We start from the raw sequence: 12,270 nt of genomic DNA on the forward strand, positions 1-12,270 counted from the left end.
CGCGTTCGTTCACAACACAAGAATAAACGAGGGACGGTCATCTTCCCACGACCGAGATCACACTGTCTCCCTCCAAAAGCATCCTGGGGGGGGGGGGGGGAAGGACCAATCAAAAGAGTCTCTTCCCGCCTTTACGACACTCCCCTCGCCCCACCTCCACCACCCCCCCCACGCTTCCCTCGCAGAGGCGATCCCGAGTCCCCCCCCCCCCCCCCCTTCTTGTCCGCCCCCGTGCGTCTCGCCCCTGATCAGACGTGCGTCTGCATGCGCTGCGCCGGCCGCCCGTAGTCGGACTGCTGCGAGGACACCTGCGACGAGGCGTAGGAGAAGCGGGAGGAGCCGGACACCTTGCTGGCCTGGTCCGACTGGTCGTAGGCGTCCACCTTCTCGTAGGACGCCGGCTTGACGTAGCTGGTAAAGGCGCGGCCGTAGGTGGCGGTGGCGGAGGCGGAGGTGGGCAGGTAGGCGGAGCCGCTGTAGACGGGGTCGGCCGGGTAGATGCTGGCGGGCTGGGCCGCCTGTTGCTGCTGCTGCTGGGCCTGTTGCTGCTCGTAGGTGGAGCGGGCGCCCGTGGTGGTGGCGTAGCGGTGGGAGAAGTCGTAGATGCGCGGCTGGGCGGCGTGCTGGCCGTACAGCGGGCTGGGCGAGGGCAGCTGGGAGGGCGTGTAGACGGGGCGGGGGTTGGGCACGTACTCGGAGAAGCCGCTGCTGCGGACGTTGCGGTCGTCGTGGGCGCGGACGTTGTAGTAGCCGTTGGTGGGGTCCTGAGGGGGGGGGACGCCAAAACAGAAAACAGGTTATTGTTGCGTTAGGGTCTCGTCCCTGCTTTCCTACACAACGCTTTTAGCACAAGAGTTGTCTTGTGTTGTGTTTTTGTGGGGGGGGGGGGGAGGGGTAGAACGTTGAATGTTTTCAGGGGGTTTTGTTTTACCTTGGTGTCCGAGCGCTCGTCGTCCTCCTCCTCCAGAAGGTCGCTGTGTTCCGTGCGAGACGTCCCCGGGGACTCGCTGCTGTTGGGAGCCTGAGGGCGAGGCAAGCGAGTTCAGGAATGACAAGGTTGAACGGTGCCGGCGAATGAGAACAAGAACCCCCCCCCACCCCCACGCTCCCCCCCCCCCCCCAAATCAAGGATCGGTGCATCCCCATTCCACTGTAAAACATGCGCTCCCTCCTCCCCCAAACATGAATATAGATTACTGTTCTGTGCAGAGCGGAGGGGGGGATGAGTACCATGGGCTCCTTGACGTCCTCCTCGTCGTCGTTGCCACGGGTGCCGTTGTGATCGCTGTGGACGATCTGGACTCTGATGTCGCTCTTGGAGAGACGAGTGCACTTTTTACCTGTGGGGGGGGCGGGGGGGGAGAAGGAGGGGGGGGGGGTTCAACACACCGCAGGATTAACAAACCGTTACAAAGACAGTCGAAAAAGTCGGCATTCAAATTCTTGAGGCCCTTTTTTTCTTCTTCCCCTAACCAATTAAATTCAAAAATGTGAATTTAATCAAGTCCATTCCGTAACCGGAATTAAATAAAGTGTAAATGGACGGGTGGGATTGTAATGTAATGAACTGATGTGAGACAATGCAGTGCAGCCCAGCCCTGGCTCCTTGTTCCCATACTGACCGTTGAGCTCACCTTTGCCAGTGTGTCTGCAGCACAAAGACACAAGGGTGACGACACAGATGAGCAGGACACACCCGCCGCCCACAGACGCCCCCACGATGATCAGCATGGGCAGAGCCTCTGTGAGAGAGAACGACATAGAGAGACAGAGAGAGACAGAGAGAGAGAGAGAGAGACAGAGAGAGAGAGACAGAGAGAGAGAGAGAGAGAGAGAGATAGAGAGAGAGAGAGAGAGAGAGGGAGGGAGAGAGAGAGAGAGAGAGAGAGAGAGAGAGAGAGAGGGAGAAAGAGAGAGAGAGAGAGAGAGAAGGGGGGGAAGAAGCGAGACAGCGTCAGTGTCAAGACCCGGCGGATCAGAGAGCGAAGCGAGAGAAGAGACGGGGAGCGAGATGGAAACAGATCCATCCATCCCCCCCTCTAATCCTGCCCACGCCGGAGCCCATACCAATACTGCCGTGAGCTCGCTCTGGCTCGGCCAGCACACACTTCCTCTGCGTCCCGCGGCCTGCCTCGTGTCTCTAATCTCTCTGGAGGAAGGGTAACAAGGCCTGACACGCAATGAAGCAATAGACAGTAATCTAATTAGAGATTCCAGGAGATAGCGGCTCCCCAGCCCTCCAGAGACCCAGCCCTGGCCGCGTTGATGTAGATTGCCGGCGAGGCCCTTCTTTTTGGGTGTCTTAGTGCAACAAAGGCTTCCGCCGGTGCCAGTGCGGAGTCGAGGAAGCTCAGCCTTATTTAAGCTTGTTTAAGGGGGCTGGTGTAGCGGTGGCTGGGGGTGGGGGGGAGTATAGGGGTTGGGGAGGGGTGGGGGTCGGTGAGGGAGGAACTGGGGGTGGGGGTTGAGCAAAAACTCCAGATCCACACCTGTGACTCCACCTAATTGACTTCGGGGCCCCCCCTCGATCGATGGCGATGTTACAGGAGCGAACGTTTTCATTAAGGGGAGACCATCTCTCTGATTAAATAATATCGATTCCAAGCGTATAATTAAGATAAGCGCCAGATTGAAGTTTGGTTTTGACCCCCGTCGGCGCCTCGCTCTTCACAAACACCCGGCTGAGCCGAGGCGTCACGGATGCCGCTCGGCGCCCGAGCGGTCCAGAGGATCGGCTTGGATGACGGGAAACAGGAAACAGGATGGGGTTGGTGCGCACCTTGCTCCTTGAGGGTGACCAGGGCGGTGTCGGTGCCGAAGCGGTTCCAGGCGGTGCAGTTGAACCGCAGCTGGAAGTCCTGGGCCAGCGTCTCGGACAGGACGAGGGAGGAGAGCACGCCGTGGTCGCTGCTGGCCACCGTCTGGACGGAGAAACGTCCGGAAGACCCGGAGGAGAGGCTCACGTCCCCAAAGCTCCACACCTGAGAAGGAGAGAACAGCAAGAGGGGGTCAGTGGCGTTCGGCCGACTGGGCCGCTGTAAGAGAACAAGTCGACCACGGCTGAGCCTCGTTAGATCTCGGCTACCCTCTCTGACTGTGGGCCCGGGCAGACTGTCCGCCCCCCTTCCCCCCCCCCCCCCCCCCCGCACCTCTCTCTCTCCGTCCGCCGACCTTCAAAGCAGTCCCTGGCTGGCAGTGCTCGCAGCCTTGTGTTTAAACTGCCTCCCACGTCTGCACTTGGGGGGGGGGAGAGAGAGAGCAGGTGAAGGGGGGGGGGCGGGGCAGGCGAGGAGGCAGGAGGGAGAGGCTGCGAGGAGGCAGGAGGCAGAGGCTGCGAGGCTCCTGTGTTGCGAGGCCGGGGGGGGGGGGGCACCCGGCCCTTACATCTCCTCAGACCCTAATTATCCTCTCTCTGCTGGGCCCACGCTCGCCAGTTCAACAGGGTCACCGCAGTCGAGGCTGATGGGCTGCTAATTGAGCGCGGTTTGGCTGGAGACTGCAGGAAGCCAGTCTCCACACAGCCCCCCCCGCCGCCACCACCGACTCACTCATCTCTTTGTGCGTGTGAGAGAAGGTGTGTGTGTGTGTGTGTGGAGGGTTGCCGTGCGAGGGATTGCGTGTGACCGTTCCCGTCTGTGTGCGTGGGTATGGCGCGACATAAAGGGCAACGGCGGAGCGCACGCCGAGCGGCGGCTCTCTCAAGTGTGTGCGCGCGGCAGAAGGTGGATAGCGAGAGTCCACTCGAGCAAAATGCAAACCAACAGCAGCCGACAAAGACAAGAGAGGCTCACTTACGATCTTTTCCGGAGGGGGGCTGCTTCCCACCAGGCACTCCAGCTTGCCCTTGGAGTGCTTGACCGCGTGCTGCGTGGCTTCTGCTGTGATGATAGGTGGGCCTGGAGAGACAGGGCGAGAGCAGGGCGAGAGCAGGGCGGGGGGGGGGGGAGGAGGGGAGGGGGAGAGTGGTGCAAGAGAAGAGTGTTTTTGAGACATGGACACAAAAGCGCGGGCTAAGATATGGAGTCTGGGAGAACCGAGGGGGATATTAAACCCATTCTTCAGCCTTGTGTGCGCAGCCACAGTGCGGGGAGGTTCACAGCGCGCCCGGAGGACTTGTGTGTGCGGTGGAGGGCGGGCGGGACAGGAAGTGACCCGTGGGAGGGGGGGGGGGAAGGAAACGCGTCTCACCGTTGACGGTCAGGGCGACGTCCCTCTCGGCCACGCCGATGCGGGGCACGATGGCCTTGCAGGTGTACGTCCCAGCATCCTCCTGGGTGACGGCCTTCAGCTGCAAGGTGTTCCCGTTACTGAGGACCTGCCGACAGGGAGAGAGATGGAGAGAGGGAGAGAGAGAGAAAGAGAGAGAGAGAGAGAGAGAGAGAGAGAGAGATGTGAGGAAGAGATGGAGAAAGAAAGAGATGGAGACAGGAAGAGAGATGGAGAGACAGAGAGATGAAGAGACAAAGAGACAAATGGAGAGAGAGAGAAAGAGAGAAACGGAGAGAGAGATGGAGAAAGAGAGAGATGGAGAGACAGAGAGAGAAATGGAGAAAGAGAGAGAGATGTAGAGACAGGGAAAGAGAGAGGTGGGCGAAAGAGAGAACAGAGAGACTGTTTTAACCAGCGGCTCATCAGCAGGACAACCGATGCATCGGCACGGAGGGGGGCTGACCGGACTCCGTTACTAACGCTGCCACTTTCAATTGAATTCCACAGCGGGCGTCTTTAATCACAGCATTAAGCTCTCCAGACGGCCCTCTGAGGTGACCACGGCGCCGGGCAGAGTGTCCTAATTGAACGGCGGGGACAGACGCGAGGGGCTTCGCGGTGTGAGCAGGGCCTTCGCCTCCCGGGGCGACTCCGCCCCTCTCGCTCGTTAGCTCATTGATCCTGCCATTCCATCAAGCTGTGATTAATCCATTTACTCCCTCTCCCACTCCTCCACCCCCCCCCCCCACCCAACCCCCCCTCCCTCCTCCTCCAGCCACACACGCAAACACGCCACACACTCACGCGTCCCCCGCACCCTGGCTCCCTTTCCCTCGCTCTCTCGCTCCGAAAAAAATAATATTTTATTCCAACGCACTTATAGAGTAACCCAATTAATCCATTACTGGTGGCTATGTGAGATGCAGTGACAGAGGGAGGGGGGGAGTGGGCGTGGGTGGAAAGGGGGTGTGGATTAGAAGAGTGGCCGTGCGTTTCCCCTCGAAGCCTGAAAGCGTTCACTCTCCGAGATGACAGCATCGCTCGCGCCGTTGTCTCGGGGCGCCTCGTACCGGCGCTTCTCTCCAGAGCTGCCTCTGGAATCGGATTAGGGGCGAGGAAAGAGCCTCTCCTGAGGAAGGGGGGGGGGGGGATACCCAAGTGGAGGACTCGCTCCACCGGGAAGTTAAAAGGAAAGGTGGAGATGTCACGTTTTACTCCCCCGAATGGGGGCGGGGGGCGGGGGAAGGAGGGGGGCTGTCTTGGGTTGGACTTCTGAGAAATGGCTTTGGCGGAAGGCTTTCTTCGAATCATTGGGTTTAGAGCCACGGCTCCGGTGATTGGATGATTGATTGATCCAGTGGCCACTTTGTTATGACAGCGTGTCAGCTCTCTCGGTGAGGCGGTGCGCCGTTGACAGTGGGCACACAGACGGACGGACAGACAGACATTCAGGCTTGAAGACAGATGGAGAGGCGGACGGGCAGACAGGCAGACAGGCAGACAGGCAGACAGGCAGACAGGCAGACAGACAGACAGACAGACAGGCAGGCAGACAGACGGACAGAAAGAAACAACCTCTTCCAGGGACTGAGAGGAGGCCAGGACGGTTTCCCCCCCAGAGAGGACATCTTGACGGGGAAGTGTGAACGTGTGCCCTGGGAAAGAGTCTCAGCCACGTGAAGTCACGCTGACAGGAGGGGGAGGAAGGAGCGTTTCGAGGCAGGGGGAGGAAGGAGGGGGAGGAGGAGGGGGAGGAAGGAGGGGGAGGAAGGAGGGGGAGGAGGAGGGGGAGGAGGAGGGGGAGGAGGAGGGGGAGGAAGGAGGGGGAGGAGGAGGGGGCAAACAGGGGCTGGGCGGGTGTCGGCGAGCTTCCTCACCACGTTGGAGCCTTGCTTGGTCCAGGCCAGAGTCAGGGGAGGGTTCCCCGTCCAGCCGCAGGTGAAGGCAGCGTCCATCCCCGTGTCCACCGTCAGGGGCTTGGGCTCGGACAGGAGTCGGGGCCCAACTGTGGAGGAACGACGCAGTCAAACCCACGCTCCTCGCGTTCACAACATTTTTCGACGCCTCGCGACACTTTCCAACAGCCTATGGGGCCCTCTGGCTGCACTTACACTGCACGTCCACCAGGGTGCTGACGTTCGTGCTGCCCACGGAGTTGGACACCTCACAGGACACGGGGTCTGTGAAGTAGGAGTGGTCCACAGTCACCTCCAGACTATCCCCATTGGCCTCCGAGATAGGCACACCTCCTTTGGCCCATCTGGAGAGAGAGAGAGAGAGAGAGAGACATGCTGTTGCTATCCTCGCTCACTTTCAATTAGACCGACGGGTGTTTACTTAAGCAATAAGCCCCAAGAGGCCGTGGTTTGCGCTGATTTTAGAACAGGTAAGGGGAGTTGTTAGGCACGACGCGAAGCGGAGTCTAAAACTTGCTTTTCTAAAACTGCTACTACAAATATTTGATATGGTTTCATAAATAAAAACTAGTAGAAACTAAATAGTTTAATAATAAACCGTCATTCTTCCGCCATTACAAAGTATAGTTCCTACATAAATCGTTGCCACGCAACAGCCAGATGGACACCCTTGCAGTGTTTTTTTATTTGAAATATTCGATGCGCAGTAATATGGAATGTTAAAGAATGTCACGAGGACAACCTCTGAGGTTATGCTGGATTTAACAACGGCATGGAACGCGATATAGCCAATCACAATCAAGGATGGGAACAATGTCTGACACTACAGACGCAGAGAACAGAGACATTAGATAGTGGATCAGAGAGGGGATGAGGTTAAGACTCTGCTACAGATGTATGTCTGTGCGGGTGCGTGGGAGTTTGTGTCTGTATGTGTGTAATGGATGTACTTGTTTGCGTGTGTGCAAATGGGCATCAGCGCGTGTGTGTGTGGTTCACCTGTATCCTGTGATCTCTGGGTTGGCGGAGGCAGAGCATATGAACAGAACCTTGGCCCCTTCCATCACCGTCTGGGGCTGCACCGACAGCGTCACCGTAGGGGGGTCTGCAGGGGGGGAAACGAACAGCCTTACTGACACGAGGCCAGGCGCGGTGGGCTGAGAGCGCGGCACTGTCGCGGGGAGGTGAACGGGGGCATGTGCAGGCAGGCAGAACAAACCGCCCCTCCGCTCAATCCTGGGAGCCACTGGAGGGAAGGTTATTTACAGCCGGAGCTGTAAATAAGCTCCGGCTTCGGGGGGAGGGGGGGTGACACTCACGCTGGACGCTGATGGTGACGGATGTCTGGCGCCCGGCGGGCGCCGCCGGGTTCAGGACCCGGCAGGTGTAGGTGCGTCCTGAGTCCCTGTCCTCGGGGACGATGGGGAGCATGCTGACAGCCAGCTCCCTCTTCCCATCCTCCATCCTCATCTGAGAGAGGGAGGGAGAGAGAGAGAGAGAGAGAGAGAGAGAGAGAGAGAGAGAGAGAGAGAGAGAGGAGAGGAGGGCGAGGAGAGGAGAGGAGAGAGAGGAGGGAAATACAGAGAGAGAGAGAGAGAGAGAGAGAGAGAGAGAGAGAGAGAGAGAGAGAGAGAGAGAGAGAGAGAGAGAGAGAGAGAAAGACAGATAGAAAGATAGAAAGAGAGAGAGAGAGAGTGACAGAGAAACAGCGGTAGAGACAGAGAGAGCGTGAAGACAGAGAGATTAGATTTTCCGAGAGGAGCTTCCAGACATGGGAACAGTAGTATGGTAGTTGTCCAGCATAGTGTTCTCTGGTGTGACAATGTGGTCTAGTTGTGGTCTACATAAGTATCACATGTGGTTGAGACGAGTATAAGATGTGGTCTAGGTAAGTAGGACATGTGGTCTAGGTAAGTAGCACATGTGGTCTAGATGTGGTCTGCATAAGTAGAACATGTGGTCTAGATGTGGTCTGCATAAGTAGAACATGTGGTCTAGATGTGGTCTGCATGACTAGAACATGTGGTCTAGATGTGGTCTGCATAAGTAGAACATGTGGTCTAGATGTGGTCTGCATAAGTAGAACATGTGGTCTAGATGTGGTCTGCATAAGTAGAACATGTGGTCTAGATGTGGTCTGCATAAGTAGAACATGTGGTCTAGATGTGGTCTGCATAAGTAGAACATGTGGTCTAGATGTGGTCTACATAAGTGGAACATGTGGTCTAGATGTGGTCTACATGACTAGAACATGTGGTCTAGATGTGGTCTGCATAAGTAGAACATGTGGTCTAGATGTGGTCATGTGCATGAAGCATTCCCCGCAGAACCAACCCTGCTGTTTCCCCTCATTTCCCCCCTCCAGGTGTCGATGACACCACAGGTCTTATTCTCACGACGTGTGAGCCATTAAACTTGCCATCCCGTCCATTGGCAGAGCAGTTAAATCATATAGTTTATGAGGCGGAGGGGGGATATTGTGCTGTTCCCACATTTCTGGGAGTGCCTCACGTCAGCAGCTCCTGTTTGTCATCATCTTTGAAATCTATTTATCGCTCGCTGGAATCAATAGGTCTAAGTGAGGAAAAGTGTCGAGTCGGAGGAGGGGGCTTCAGCGATGACACGCACCCACGCAGGGACGCGCACGGATGAGCAGACGCGCGCGCGCACACACACACTCTGACGAGTGACAGTGTGTAGCCACGGCTGCGGTGGCCGTGTGTCTATATTTCTACGGATGTGAGGGGAGAGGGGTCGGAGGGGGGGAGGAGGGGGGGGGGGAGGCGGCGGCGGGGAGGGGGGGGTGGCGGGGTCTCACACATTTCTGGAAAAGAGCGAGGGCATGCTGTGCCCATTCCCTGGACGGCCGAATCGATGGACCAGGCCGTCCACTTCCTCAGCCAGACACACGGAAAGCATTTTTACGCTAGATCGAATCGCATCACTCCCTGTCACCACCCTTCACTCTGCCCCGGCTCTCGCTCTCTTCCTCTCTCTCTCTCTCGCCCGCTTCCTGTGTCTCTCGTACTGAAAGTGTCCCTCGTCTTTTTTTTCAGCCTGCTGTCGTTTACCTCGCAGGACTTCCACTCCTTTCGCTTCACCCTCCCCGGCCTGTTCGCCCGCTTGTCTCGCCTCGTCCCATCTCTCTCGCCTCTCCTCCCCTCTCACCTTATCTCCTCTACTCTCTGCCCATCTCCCCTCACACCTTGAATCCTCTCCCCTCTTCTCCTCGCCTCTACTCTGTCGCTGCCCCCCCCTGACCCCTTCCCCCTCCCCCCCCCCCACGCCCCCCCGAACACCGCAGGGCCCTCGCCTCTTTAAATGTGGCGTTTAGCGTCATTTAGCGTGGTCGGGGAGCATGAAAAATGTGACACTTTCCCGATCGCGGCTGGTTCACGCTCTGCCGGCTCTCCATTGTGCCCGGGCATTGTTGTGGGTGATTTCTCCTCTGCAGAAAACCCTACTGTATCAAACGCTCATGCCTGTCTGAGCTTTGGCATGCTCCAGTTATGCTGTAGTGTCACTGCGTTAGAGAGAGCAGAGGGGGAGGTTGTGAGTGTGTGTGTGTGTGGGGGGGGGGGGGAGAGGCAGAGAAGAGGGTTTCAGGCGTGAGTGAAAAGAGGAGGGGGACTGCAGCGTTGGAGGTAGAGCGAGGGAGCGAGAGGAAGGGGAGAAAGTGAGACGGATCTCGTCGTGGGAGACAAAGAAACGGGGGAATGGAGAGAGCGGGGAGGAACGATAGAGATAGAGAGAGGGGCCGGGAGACAAACGCTGGAGGACAGAAATGAGAACTCGAAGAGAGAGAGAGATACGGAGAACCTATGTCGCCCCGAGAGAAAAGAGACTGCATTCTGAGTGGCTCTACTACCCTGGTCTACCCTGCTCTGCATCGGCGTGTGCCATTGTGTGGTATTGCTTGAGTGGGTGGATGACAGCGAGCGAAGGATGAGGTTGAAGCGGGCTGGGGGCCCTCCTCCCCCCGCGTACCTTGGAGTAGACGGCTGTCTCCATGACTTCACCGTCCCGGTACCAGGTGATCTCGGCGGCAGGTTTGGCTCCCGAGGCCCTGCAGGTGAGGTTGTGAGGCGTGTGGGCCTTCAGACGAACCACCGGCCCCCCTTCCACCACGGGATCTCCCGGAGGCACTGCCAGAGAGACACACACAAGGAACACGACACACGTCAAAGCCAAACCCCCGCTTCGGTTCATTGAGTTTGTGTCTCCTCCTCACCACAAAGGCCCACGCAAGACCCAGATCCGGAGAACGAGCGATGGCAGTTGCGTAATGGAAGCCTCGACTTGACGAGCCACGTATCGTTTCGTCTCGCCGCGGCAGTTAAGAGTCGGGTGGACTACAATCGCGCCCTGTCCTCTGGAAAGAAAAGGGGCTCGAAGATAACCCGTTTGATTTCTCTTCTTAACATTGGGACTCTGTCATTACCACTCGATTTACCCCCACTGCCAAACAGAGATGTTTCATCTCAATTGCTTATTTGTTCATTTATTCGCTTGGTTTCGCTCGCGGTGCTGGGAAGTCGAGCATGCCAGGCCGCGATGAAGGCGTCTATCTCCCTGGCCAATAAGGGGAGGCGTAAACAGGGGGGACCGAGCCGGCCTCTCTCGCCGCCTCCGCCGAACCAATTTCTGTGTGTGTATCTGAATTGTCAGCGGTCCTTCCGGCGCGCCAGCACGGACACTAATGGAATCCGAGCGCTAGGTGATTTTAATTTCCATGCCGATTCCCCTGACTGCGCTCCTGCTGTTGAGTCTTTTGACTGCACGGGATTGCTTTGGTCTCATCCAGCCGCATCGATTCCCCCCACACCCCCGTCCCCCCTCTGCCGGTACACACACACACACACGCTCACACACACCGTCTGTCTCCATGTTTCTTTCTCCCTCTCCTGGAGACGCCGCGGTCGCCGCGTTCACGCTTGCCCTCCGCGCGCCGCCCCTCCGTCTGGCCGTCTGCCCGCCCTCTCTTGGGCTGCGCCGCGCTCTTTGTGTGTGGGGGGGGGGGGGTTGGGGGGGCTGTTGACCGCGTCGCTCGCCGCCACTTTGGCCCGGCACAGAGTTGAACCAAATGAGAACAGCGGCCCTCATTACAGGGGAGTCTGTCTACATGCATTCCCCCCCCCGTCTGGCCTTTCTTCTCCTCTCGTTTCCCGGCCCAAATGAACTCGCACGATCACGACACCCTCCGGCGCCAGACAAACAACATGACACAAAGACAACGCAGCGGTGTTAGCGCGGTTCGTAGCGGCGCGGTCCCTCGCACAGTGGGGAGCGCCAGTGGATCGAGGGAGAGGGAGAGAGACGTCAGCGAGGTGCGGAGAGGGGCGGCCGAGCGGGGACGAGGCAGGGTGGAGTTCCTGTTCCGTCCAGCAGGTGCCAGCAGCGCTACGCTCTCTCGCCCCCCCACGAGGCCTCCCACCCCTCCCCCCTCCACTCCGTTCACCCCCCCCCCTCTCCCCCCACTCCTCCTCCTCCACAGCCCTGCCCCTCTCCTTCGCTGACTGAACGTCGGGCAAATATGGAGATCACTCACATCACGTTAATGTAAAAAACGCCCCGCGGTTGACAAATTTTGTGACTCGCTGTAAAATGTGCTAACTGTGCAGACCTTGACTTTAAGCGACCACGCAAGTCATTTGTGACTGCAGCAATCACATTATCCTGGACTTCCACAGTCTTGATTATGGCCACTGAGAAGAGAGAAGGGGGGCTGTTTTTCCTTGCCGGCTCCTTACACTCAGTTTTGCTGGGTTTGAAAAATACTTTCAGGACATGATTTACAGCTGAAAGTCCATTTTCCAGGTGTTATGTCTGAATGCTGATAACAGCAGGTGACTTTATGAACAGAGACCCTAACGGAGACACAGAACCCTCTCGCATTTCGGCACATTTGTGTGTGTGTGCGTGTGTGTGTGCACACGCACTTGTGCGAAGGAGTCTTTGTGAGGCGTGGGCACCCCGCCTAGGTGTGCGCTCTCGTGTGCATTTCTCTTCTGCCTTCCAGCTTTCCTCGCCTCGCGCCTTTGTGCTCGTTTCAATTGGCTGCGTTTGCGTGCGTCTCATGATGCCTCCCCCTCACCACCACCAACCACCCCCCTCACCCCATCGGTCTTCGTGCCCATCCCCCCCC

The 12,270-nt window shown here is 57.9% G+C and overlaps 1 protein-coding gene across 1 annotated transcript in view; it reads right to left on the reverse strand.

The window, feature by feature from the left end:
* Positions 1–232: 232 nt before the first annotated feature.
* kirrel3l (kirre like nephrin family adhesion molecule 3, like) overlaps positions 233–12,270 on the reverse strand; it is a 40,252-nt gene continuing 28,214 nt past the window's right edge. The window contains exons 4-15 of the mRNA XM_084669199.1: positions 10,113–10,270; positions 7,445–7,595; positions 7,125–7,230; positions 6,321–6,469; positions 6,087–6,214; positions 4,189–4,315; positions 3,796–3,896; positions 2,780–2,981; positions 1,623–1,742; positions 1,231–1,340; positions 932–1,021; positions 233–764 (exon numbers count right to left, since the gene is read on the reverse strand). Of these exons, the coding sequence (XP_084525325.1) occupies positions 249–764; positions 932–1,021; positions 1,231–1,340; positions 1,623–1,742; positions 2,780–2,981; positions 3,796–3,896; positions 4,189–4,315; positions 6,087–6,214; positions 6,321–6,469; positions 7,125–7,230; positions 7,445–7,595; positions 10,113–10,270 (1,958 nt within the window). The 3' untranslated portion in view covers positions 233–248. The remainder of the gene's footprint in view (positions 765–931; positions 1,022–1,230; positions 1,341–1,622; positions 1,743–2,779; positions 2,982–3,795; positions 3,897–4,188; positions 4,316–6,086; positions 6,215–6,320; positions 6,470–7,124; positions 7,231–7,444; positions 7,596–10,112; positions 10,271–12,270) is intronic.

Source organism: Hypomesus nipponensis, chromosome 2 (genome assembly GCF_054491055.1).
Source record: "Hypomesus nipponensis isolate SF chromosome 2, ASM5449105v1, whole genome shotgun sequence".
In the NCBI taxonomy this organism is placed as follows: Eukaryota; Metazoa; Chordata; class Actinopteri; order Osmeriformes; family Osmeridae; genus Hypomesus; species Hypomesus nipponensis.